The sequence below is a fragment of the Talpa europaea genome, assembly GCF_964194135.1.
Source record: "Talpa europaea genome assembly, chromosome: 2".
NCBI classification, from domain to species: Eukaryota; Metazoa; Chordata; class Mammalia; order Eulipotyphla; family Talpidae; genus Talpa; species Talpa europaea.
In genome coordinates this window covers 118,023-128,435 of record NC_140068.1, presented here as the reverse complement: position 1 = coordinate 128,435, position 10,413 = coordinate 118,023, and the positions used below count along the sequence as shown (strand labels likewise).

The 10,413-nt window shown below is 60.0% G+C and overlaps 1 protein-coding gene across 1 annotated transcript; it reads right to left on the bottom strand.

Annotated features, from left to right (window-relative positions):
• Positions 1–3,601: 3,601 nt before the first annotated feature.
• On the bottom strand, positions 3,602–10,250 carry PSMB1 (proteasome 20S subunit beta 1). The gene is made up of 6 exons (XM_084256243.1): positions 10,128–10,250; positions 8,360–8,467; positions 6,297–6,378; positions 5,364–5,493; positions 4,442–4,548; positions 3,602–3,837 (listed from the first exon to the last, which is right to left on the bottom strand). Exons 1-6 carry the CDS (start codon positions 10,238–10,240, stop codon positions 3,652–3,654), a joined length of 726 nt encoding a protein of 241 aa, XP_084112369.1. The 5' UTR covers positions 10,241–10,250; the 3' UTR covers positions 3,602–3,651.
• Between the last annotated feature and the right edge of the window lie 163 nt (positions 10,251–10,413).

Below are 10,413 nucleotides of genomic sequence, written 5' to 3'. Positions count from 1 at the left end.
AAGCCTTCTGTGGGGGTCCGTCCAGTGCCCCCCATGACCAGACGGGGTTGTGGCTGGGGAAGAATGGGATGCACCCCGCTCACAAGCTGGGGTCTCCTGCCCTTCCTGGAGAGGTCCCCCTGGACCTCCCTCTGTGGGACCCTTTTACATGCCACTCCTGGGGGGGCTACTTGTATTCTTTGGGGTGCAGAGGCCTTTGGCTGCCCCAGCTCAGACCATTCCCCAGGGAGAATCCGTGGGGCTCTGGCTGCCCCTGAGCTCAGGACTGCCTCCCGGGCCCCGCCAGCTGCTACTTCCCACCTAGAAAGCATGAGACCCCGCAGCCGTCAGCGTGGGTTGCTGGTGAGGGGCCAACTTGCACCAGCAGAGGGTGGGCATGAGTCCCTTGCCCCCAACACCATGCCACAGGGTTCACCCACATCCTACCTCATCAGCAGCCCCCACAAGAGGGCCCTCTCCGGACCCTCAGCCCCCCAGAAAGCAGCGGGGCTGGCGGGCTCCACGTGTAAATGCTTTCTCCTGGACACACCATTTCCTGCTCTTCAGCTTTCCGCCAAGAAATTGCAAATTCATAAATGTAGAACCCAGGAAGGCGGAGCAAGGACGTTGCACCTGCACCTGGCTGAGCCTGCACCTGCTGCTCCAGCACCTGCTGCAACTAGACCTGCACCTGCTGCACGCACTGCACCCACACCTGCTGCTCCTACACCTGCATCTGCTGCGCCTACACCTGCTACGCCCGAGCCTCTGCATTTACACGTGGAATTTGCCCATGAACGCTGGCTCCAGGGAATCGCTGTCTGCTCCAAGCACAGGACGCAGCCCTGCAGGGCTTGTCCTAAGGAAGAGCGAGGGGAATCAGCACAGGGCGTGCTGCTTGGAGGGTTCCAGGGTTCCAGGAGGAAACCCAAGGGCAGGGACCCTGCCCACAGGCCCCCTTGGTCCAGAGCCGGGGGGCTGCAGGTGAGTGCCGGGGCGGGCAGCAGGCCAGGACCTCTGAGAGAGCCCTCGGTTTGGATCCACTCGCATCAGCGTGAGTGTCTAACTTCTCAGTTGCGTCGGTTCTCAGTTCAGAAACCGGCCTTGACGGCGGGGCTGTTTGGGGAGCTGAAAACGGGCACCACCTTGTGCCAGGTCATTGACAAGATTTTGCAAATGCAGAATTCTAACTGCAAAACCACAGCAGAGGGTGAGAAGAGTGGACCCACCTCTCAGGCCTGTTTGCCCACGAGCCCAGGCTTTCCAGCGGGGCGGGTGGGCAGCTGGAGGCCCCTCAGCCAGAAGCCACTGCCCTGCCCTTTCCTGTGCCCTAGGATGGCGCTGGGGTGGGCGCTGCCCTGGGGCTGTCAGACTCCGCTGGAGTTCTTCTCTTTGCCACCCTCCCCGCCGCGCCGCCCTGTGTCTGGAAGGTTTTCCCTAGAAAACTGGGCTTAGTGACAACAAGCTCTTTAAGAATCAGTCATTTCTAAGTGCCAGTGGTGCCAGTCCCCAAAAAAGTGACTGACTTTTTGAACAAATAATTGGTGCCCCCCCCACCCCCCCCCCCCCCGCTGGCGCGGGACGTGAGGGAAGGCCTTGCCCCAGGGAGCAGCCTGAGGGCAGAGGGAGGAGCCGGATTGGGGGGCGGGAGGGGACGCAGCGGCCTTGGGAGCGGCGCCCCCCCCACGCGGGGAGGCCGGGGTGCTGGGAGCCCCGGGGCGGCGCTGGCCGGGCAGCGGAGCAGGGCCGGGAGGGGAGAAGCTGTGGCTTTAGGGACGAGCTGCCGGGTGGGGTGCCGGGCGCGGCAGGCAGGGGCGCGGGGTGCCCGCGGGGCACCCCCGGGCGGTCCCCGCGGCCGCCGCTGCCGAGCGCCCATCCCGCCGCCCAAGGACGGGCCGGAGACGCCGCGGGGGCGCAGGGGCCGGCCTGGCCTTCGGGGTTCCGGCCTCGGGGGACGAGACAAAGGCCGACGCGGCCGCAGGTGACCGGCCGCGCTCGGGCTCCGGCTCCGGCGGCCGCGGCGCCCCCTGGCGGCCGGGGCGGGGGGTGCCCGCGGCTCCCGCCCGCGCCCCCGGGCCCCGCGCCGGGGCTGGGGCTCCTCCCGGGGCGCGCGGCCCTTTTCCTGCGAGGCGGCCGGTCCCCGCGCGCGGACGGGCGGGCGGGCGGGCGCCGTGGGCCGGGGCTGCGGGCGGGCGCGGGAGCCCGAGGCGGCGCCGGCTGAAAGGCCTCGCGGGGGGCCACGCCCGGCCGCGCGCTCGGCCCCGAACCCGCGCCTTCGGCCCTCGGGCGGCACCGGCCGCGCCAGCCCTCGCCGCCCCGACGCGCGGGGACCCGGCCGGCGCGACTCGTGCCCGCCGTGCGGCGGCGGCGCCCACTCGTGGCCTCCCTGGGCCCGCGGGGCCTCGGAGAAAGTTTTAGACACGCTGCGGCGGCTTCAGGGAAGAACCGGACCCCCCACCTCGGGGAAATCCTTGAGGCAAAACCCGCCAGCGCCGCCCCCGCCTCCAGGCCCGGCCGCGCCCCCGGCTGAGCGGCACTTCGGGGCGAGCCCGGCCCGCCCCCCACCCTTCCCAGACTTGAGGTCGCATTCGAAGGGCGGGCAGAGCAGCCACCGCCCGCCCGGGCCTGAAGGGAAGGGGCAGCGCGGGGAGAATTCTCTCTTCAGCCCACGCTCCCCTCCCCCAGAAGACACCCCCCCAACTCCTCTGGGTCTCACGTGCACCGCACAGATCTGGCTCACCTCCCTGTCCCTCGTCCATCTCCCCACCCACCCGGCCTGCCCTCCCCCCCGGTGGTCTCTGGGGCGACCCTGGCGCTCTCAGAATAAAAATGTTTTGCAACTGCCTGTCCAGGTCTGAGTTGTGACACCGAGAGAAACATGAGCCCTCACCGCTGCGCCCGAAGAGCCGATGAGGCAGCATTCGGCGGTTTGCAGAACACGTTTCAAAGTACGTACCTAGTCGGGCTTTTCATAATTTGAATTAAATTCTTAATAGGCCGACAGTACACTTCCATTAAACCACAGGCTGCAGAGCTCTCTAGGTTATGCTGGAAAATGGAACTCGCTCAACAGCAAGTAAATTAAAGCCCCACATTGTATGTAACGGGGTTAAAATGGATTTAATGTCTCTAAAAGAAAAACCACTTCAGCGCTATCAAAATTTAGGTCTCAACTTTTACATTCCTAAACTGCAAAACTTCCCACAGATTTTTGTCTAAGACCCACTTAAAGGGCTATTTGCTTCTGCAATTTTCTTCCGAATGATGTGTTTTCTAGACGGCCCTGCAATTCCAGCAACGCAAGGTCCCAACAATATCCATTTGGAACCAGAGAAACCCTGAAAGTCAGAGACGGCTGAAAGGCAGAACCCGCAGGCTCAGGACGTCCCAAGAACCCTCCCCGCAGCGGGCTGAGCCACCCCGAGTTCATCAGAAACGTCGACTTTTCCAGTAAGATTTTTCCTCACACATGTCAGGAAAAACTGATATGCCCACTTAGTTTTTCACCTTAAAATACAAAAATAGCTCTGGAAGAAAAGCATGAGAGAAGAGCCAAGGGGAAGGACACGCATGCGGGCTCAGCACACAGTGAGGGAGGGACAGGCCCAGTGGCTACTTTTAATGAAACTGCCCACACAGGGCCTGCCCAGCCAGGCCACCTCCCCCTGCAGGTTAGTCCTTCCGCAGGGGCACGGTCTCCTCCCGGATGCCCTCCTTGGTCACGATGCAGATCCTGAGTGCGTCCCCGGTATACACGTCCCTCTCGGCCGCAGAGGTGAAGACGTCCTTCACGAGCCGCAGGGCCCGGTCCAAGGACAGCGGGACGTGCTCCACGTTCTGCATGTTCTTAAAGCCGACCTGCAGGACAGCAGGATGGTCACTCACAGGCCCGCACACGCCCAACACATCCCACGGCTGAGACGCCCTTGAAGGAGACGCTTGCACTCGGTGAGCCCCACACATGGCGCTGCAGAGGCCGGCCAGGAAGGGCATGGGCGGAGAGTGGAGCAGAGGCGAGGTGTGGCCACAGGCCAGGTGGCCCAGATGGGTGGCAAGCGGAGGGGACTGCACAGAACGAGCTTCAGAAGAGCCGCGCGGCCCACCTGGGAAGCAGGCTGAGGCAGGACACGCTAAGGAAGGCTGGAGCCAGGCAGTTCGGGAATGGAAAAGCGGGAGGGGACAGACAGGGGAACGAGGTGGGGGAGCAGGAGGCCGTGGTCGCCAAGTGATGCTGTCAAGAGAACCCAACGCCCGGACCCGGGGTGCTGCAGACCTCAGGCCAGGAACGTGAGGGCCCCAGGAGGCTCGGGGTGGGAGCAGGGTGTGTGCAGTGCAGCAGGAGGCTGCATGGGGCAGGCCAGTGAGCCCACGCACAATGAAGCTGCCATTCCTCCTGGTACCCTTCCTGGGCCGCTGCCCAGCCCTCCCAGGCCCCACAGTTGTGCCTGTTGTAGCCCCGTACCTGGTTGTCCAGCAGAGGCTGCAGCATGGCGCTGGCAGAGCCCCCAGCCTTGAAGGAGTCTCTCTGGTAGGACCCCACGGGGTCGAAGCTATACACAGCTCCCTTCCCTGAAGAAAAAAAGTTTCCATGAGAGTCCCGCCAACCACAACCCCAAATCACAGTGGAAATCAATCCAGCCAAAGCGCAGCTCAAACGAGACAGACCATCAGCGTGGCCGAGCACTCAGCCACAGGCCCCATCCTGTCTCCAGGACTGGCCATCAGGCGCCCGCCGCGCTCCTCACATGGACGGTCTCAGGGAGGCCCAGGTGAGCAGAGACCGTTTCCCTAAGGAGCCCGTGGGGCACTCCTGTACACCGAAAGTTAAATCTTCCCAGTGCCAAGCGACGCCGCCGGCCCCAATACCCATGCGGGAGCCACGAAGGGGCCTGGAGAAACCCCAGTGTCCCTCCAGGGTCATTAGCTTTCAGTCGAGAACAGGGAGATGTTGGGAGCAAGACTGATTTTCCTAGACCCTGTGGCCTGACTCTAGCAGAAACGCCAAGTGAAGGTGGCGGAAGCGCACCCACATCTCCTAAGGCTCCCGACGTCTTTAAAGACGTGACGAGACCAGTGATGCCTGCTTCTAAGTCACCGCTACTTAAACAGACTCGGGTTAAGCTTCTCCAAATCACATTTCTTTCCATTGTGCTAAAATGCTAAATATGCACCACTGAGAGGTGAAGACCTTAGGATAAAACGATGACGTCGCCACCCGCCCTACACCCACCGCAGGGGCTTGTCCCTGGACACGCACTCACCTCCCTACAGGCGTGGGAAAAGGAAGCTGTGGGACAAGTGGTGTCGATGTTCTTTCAAATACCAGATGGAAACGTACCCAGTGAGAAATGTCCCCCCCATTTTCCAGAAAGAAAGAACTCGACCTTCTTCATCCAGTCCCCCGATGATGTTGTAGACGTAGTAGGGGAAGAAGCGCCTGGAGTAGAGGATCGTGGAGAGCATGGCCGCGATGGCCCCAGTGGTCATGGCCTTGTTGTTGGAGTGCTTGTACATCTGCAACACAACAGAGGTGGCGTGGAGGGTGGGCAGGTGCAGCGGGGCGCTCTGACTCTGTCATCTACTCACTAAGCCCTTGGGAATTCTAGGTCATTGGCCTGAGTGAAAAATTCTACAACACAAGCAAATAAAATGTCACTGAGAAAGTCCCACGAGAAAGCCCCTCGTCCACACATAGCAGCGAGGTCACCTGCCCACAGGACCCTCCCGTTCCACCCTGTGCTGTTCAAGGTCAACTGTCCTCCCAGCCGTGCTCCTGGGAAGGATGCGAAGCAAACCCCGCTGGCCCCCTCAGGACCCGCCCCCGCAGCCGGCTCTTCCCCGTCCCTGCACCCAGTACCTCTTCACACGACCCCTTCCTGGCTCCCGCCCGCGCTGCCTCCTGCAATCGTCTTCCTCAGCCAGGCCTGAGCCACTGCCCCTGCCCCACCCCTTCCGACGCCTGACGGTGTGTCCCGTCTACCACGCGCCAGCACAGCAGCGCCCGGAGCCTGAGCAAACCTGCCTGTAACCTTCCCACAGCCGGGAAAGTGGCTGCCTTGCTTCTGCTGTTAAAGTATCTCCAGAAGACCCCCCTCTGGGCCACGCCATGAGGCAGCGGACCCTCGGGCAGGGACCCAGAGGGACTGGCTCGAGCTTTCTACACGATGCTGATGCTGCGCCGATGGCACAGCTTCGCGTCGGGTAGTTCGCCTTCGCCCGCTGGCCAGGGCCCCGCCAGCTGCTCCGCTACTCACCCCCATGCTCCAGGGACGCCACGGTGAGCGTCTCTGCAGTGAGACAGCTATAAAAGCCTCTACCTTCAGCCGTGCTTCAATGATCTTCGTCAGGGTGAGACAGTCTCCGTGGAAACCGCTGCATCCGATGACCGTCCTGTCTGTCCTGCAGAGCGCACAGTGCAAACCGAGCTGGTCAGAGGCGCAAACGCGCCCAGGACAACTTTGATTTCCAACTCCTGTCCCCACTATTCACTCGATGACAGTGTGTGACTAATCCACTCCTGGGTGGGGTGGGGAGCCCCTTGCACCCCCCACATCTCATTCCTTGTGCCCAATGGTTACAAGGTGATCAGAGACTGAAAGGAAAACAAAAACTTTGAATGGACTAAAGGTACCACCCAATGTCCACCCTGAAATGTTTTACAAATCTGACTACATAAAAGATTAAACCTTCCACTGAGCAAAGCACGACGAACAAAGCTGGGGAAGCCCTAGGAGATCGGCAGGCGTGGCGGCCCATGTCTGACTTCAACGTCCTTCTCCACGAAGGCCCCGACAGACAGGAAGAGCCCAGCAAACACAACAGGTGAGCGAGATTCTGGGACAGTCTCAGGGCAGACAGACAAGGCGTCAGGGGGACGGCAGAGCCCCAGGCCGTCAAGGTCCAAGCACAGGGGAGTGAGCATGTCGGCCCAGCCCGCAGACACGCCAGAGCTGCCGATGGGTCTCACTCCTCAAAGGGCTGCTCAGCGACATCTAGTGAAAATTTAAGGGCATGCCCCTCACCCAAGCCTTCTACTGCTGGAGCCCCGTGCTGCCAACAGGCTCACACAGGCTTGCAGGTGCATGCCCCAGGCCACTGTGCAGCTCACCGGCACGTCATGGTTCTTCTTGACAAAACAAGCAAATACAGCACCCAAATGCCCGCCGCAGAGCAACAGGTTCAACCCTGATGCAGAAACGGGTCCCCAGACCTTGGTATCGGGCTGTTAGGTACCTGGACCAAGCTCAGCTAAGCGAGCAGAGGCCACATGGCCAGCCCTGCACCACAGCCAGCCCTGTACTCAGAAACGTACGCGCGACTAACACATCCGACTTGGCCTGGAGGCCGCCACCGTAGGCATGGCCCACGTGTCCTGCCCCATCTCTAGAGAGAGCAGAACCAACTCAAGACCTCTACCCTCCACAGCCCCCCCGCAGGATGGGGTGACAGCACGCCACAGGGCAGGAAAGGACCCGAAGCCTTAAGTCTGACCCAGGTGTGTCAAAGGAAGGCCATGTACACACTCAGAAGTAAACGCGGGCTCCTGGGGGAGGGGGAGGGAGGGACGTGGGCCCGCGGTCAGCTCCAAAGGCAGGCAGCTTCAGCCGCACGCACCACTGCGAGCCGTGCTGGCCGGAACGCGCCCCTCGCCTGTGTACCCTCGCACCCACAGACAGGACCCAGACGAGCAGCCAGCGCGGGGCTGTGATGCGGCATCGCATGAAATCTCTAGATTTATGTTCACGGCTGTAAAATTACAGAAGTCACACTGAGAAGGAGACAAGAGACAAAGGAGCATCATAGGACATGAAGGGGAGATGCAGACACATGCCGGGTGCCTGAGGCAAGGGCGGGCTCCTGTGCAGGAGGAAATGGGGGGGTGAAGCTCGGTCCCATGGGGCCCGGCCTGGGACCAGGCTCACCCCCATTCCTGTTCCTTTCCTGGCACTGCAGGTACTGACCTCGTTTCTGTCTCCAATAACACGCAACAGAAACCACAAATATGAGGGACGCGTGCAAGTGTTTCATGCAGACGTTTTCCTTCAAAAAAACATTCTTAGTCAATTAAAACTGTGAGCTATGAATCTAAGTTGTTAGGAAACGCCTAAAGTGGACATTTCAGGTTTAAAAAAAAAAAGGACAAAACATTTAAGGAATTAATGGAAAGACAAGAGGATGGAACGACAGGTGATAAAGCACCGCTGGTCCCTTCATTTCAGAACTAAATAACTGAACATTCTACTATTAAGGAGCCCTCCTTTAAGAAATGTTTTCTAACAAAAGACGCAAAGAAAGTTCCAAACAGCCTACAACCCCAAGAGATGAACCATACAGAAGCTGACTCAGGTTGGGAAATGTGTCATTAGAAACAGTTACTTACAATTTGTAGCATTTGGGGCTGTCCCGGGTGTGAATTGAAAACCCTTCACTCAATCGAGTGTCAGAAGCAACAATTGAAAAATCTTCTCCAGCAATTGCCAGGACAGTACTGAGGAAAAGAGAAAAAAAAAAAAAAGGAATGAATCCTGGAAGGTAAGGACCCCTCCACCCCCGCCCCTGCGGCCTCGGGACAGTCCTGTGCTGTCAGCAGTTCACACCTAACCCTGACTCCAGCGACACCACCCAGCAGACAGCAGGGACCACGTCTGCTGCGAGCTGCACTACACGCCTGTGCTCAGAACCAGGCAGAGCAGAGGAGATAAGGTGCTGGGAATGTGGAGACGCTCAGCCCACACGGCACCTGAACAGCCCACGCTTATGGCGTCTGCCGACAAGAAAGCCGCACATGAGAGGGCTGGACTGTTCAAGGGTCAGGTGCACTGGCAAAACCCTTCTGAGTGAGCGAGGACAGGGCTCAGGCGCAGGAGGAAAGACCAGAGAGGACCCCTGGCTACAAGTCATCGGCTACAACAGTAAGTACTTCCAAAGAAACATGAAGCCTCACTAAGCCAGAGCAGGTTCTTAGGCGGTAACAGAAAAGACTGATTATCACCAATGTCATTATCCTCCTCCAATAATCTGTGCAAGGCATTGATATTACAGAACAGGCCGGGACTCCCGTGGGGGCAGTTGCGGGTGGAGGCTCTGTGCTCAGAGAAGAGCTTGGTGGTTTTTCTTTTTCTTAAGATTTATTTATTTATGCATACAAGAACTGGGGTACAGACCAGAAATATGGGGGTTGAGAGGATTCACCAGAGACAAAGTGGGGAGCAGAACAGGTGGATCAACTGAAATACACTGCTGAGGGGAGCAGCAGGAGAGGCAGGAGAGATTTGCCCGCCATGTGGGTTTCTCCCTGGCCATCAGGGGATCGAGCTCCTGCTGCAGTGGCCGCGGACAGCTTCACAGGTTGCATCTTAACCCCTTGCCCTACCAGGGAGGCCCCGGCTTTTCTTTATACCCAACCCTTACACAATGTCTAGTGCTCAGCAGACACCCAAATAGCTCCCTGGTGGCCAAGGGGTTAAGCACCGCACTGTGAAGCAATCGCAGCCTCGCAGCAGAGTTCAATCCCCCGCCACCCCAGCCGCAACCCACATGGCGCGGCAGACCTGTCCTGTCTCCCCGCTGCTCCCCTCAGCAGTGTATTTCAGTCAATCTGCGTGTTCTGTTCCCGCTCTGTCTCTGGTGAATCCTCTCATCCTCCCGCACCTCTGGCCTGTACCCCAGCTCTTGTGTGCATAAACTAAATCTTAAAAAAAAAAAATGAAAACCGCAGGTAAGTGGAATATTGTACTTTAAAACAAAGCTGGTAACAAAAAAACTTGACTGTAAAATGCAAGAGCGTACCTGTCAAAAAGCTCCCCTTGAGTTATATGCCTAAATTTAAGCTAGAAAAATAGAAAGCACTGGTCGATCTTTGAAACTACGTCTGCCAAGTAATTTAAAAATAACAGGAAATCAAGTCCTCCGACCAGGCGTTTGCGCTGCAGACACAGGCCCCTCTAGCCGCGCCCGCCTCTCCAAGGCCTCTGCCCGGCTTCCCGGAGGAGCAGACCTAGAGTCAGGCGCGTTTTTCTAGCTCTGCCGCGTTCCCGTTTCTCTCCGCGGTCGTCCCGGGGCCCAAATGCCGGCTCCGGGAAGCCCCCAAGGCCAGGGTGACCAGAGGAGCGGCGGGTGGACGCGGCAGCGCGGCCCCGCGGACTTACCCTCCGTTGAAGGCGTAGGGGGAAAAGCGCATCTGCAGCGGCCCCGCGGCGCAGCGCGGCTCCATGGCCAGGCAGCTGCCGGGGCCCGCGGTCGGGGCGACGGACGGGAGCATCGCGCTGCCTGCTGTCTCACGGCGAGATGGCGGCCGGCGGAAGCGCGTCACTTCCGGCCCCGCGGCGCGGCCGCTCTGGCCCGCGCGTCGATGGGCGCGGAGGTCCGCGCGGCGGGCGGGGCGGGGCGGGGCGGGGCGGGGCGGGGGGCGGAGACGCGGCGGGCTGCGGGCTG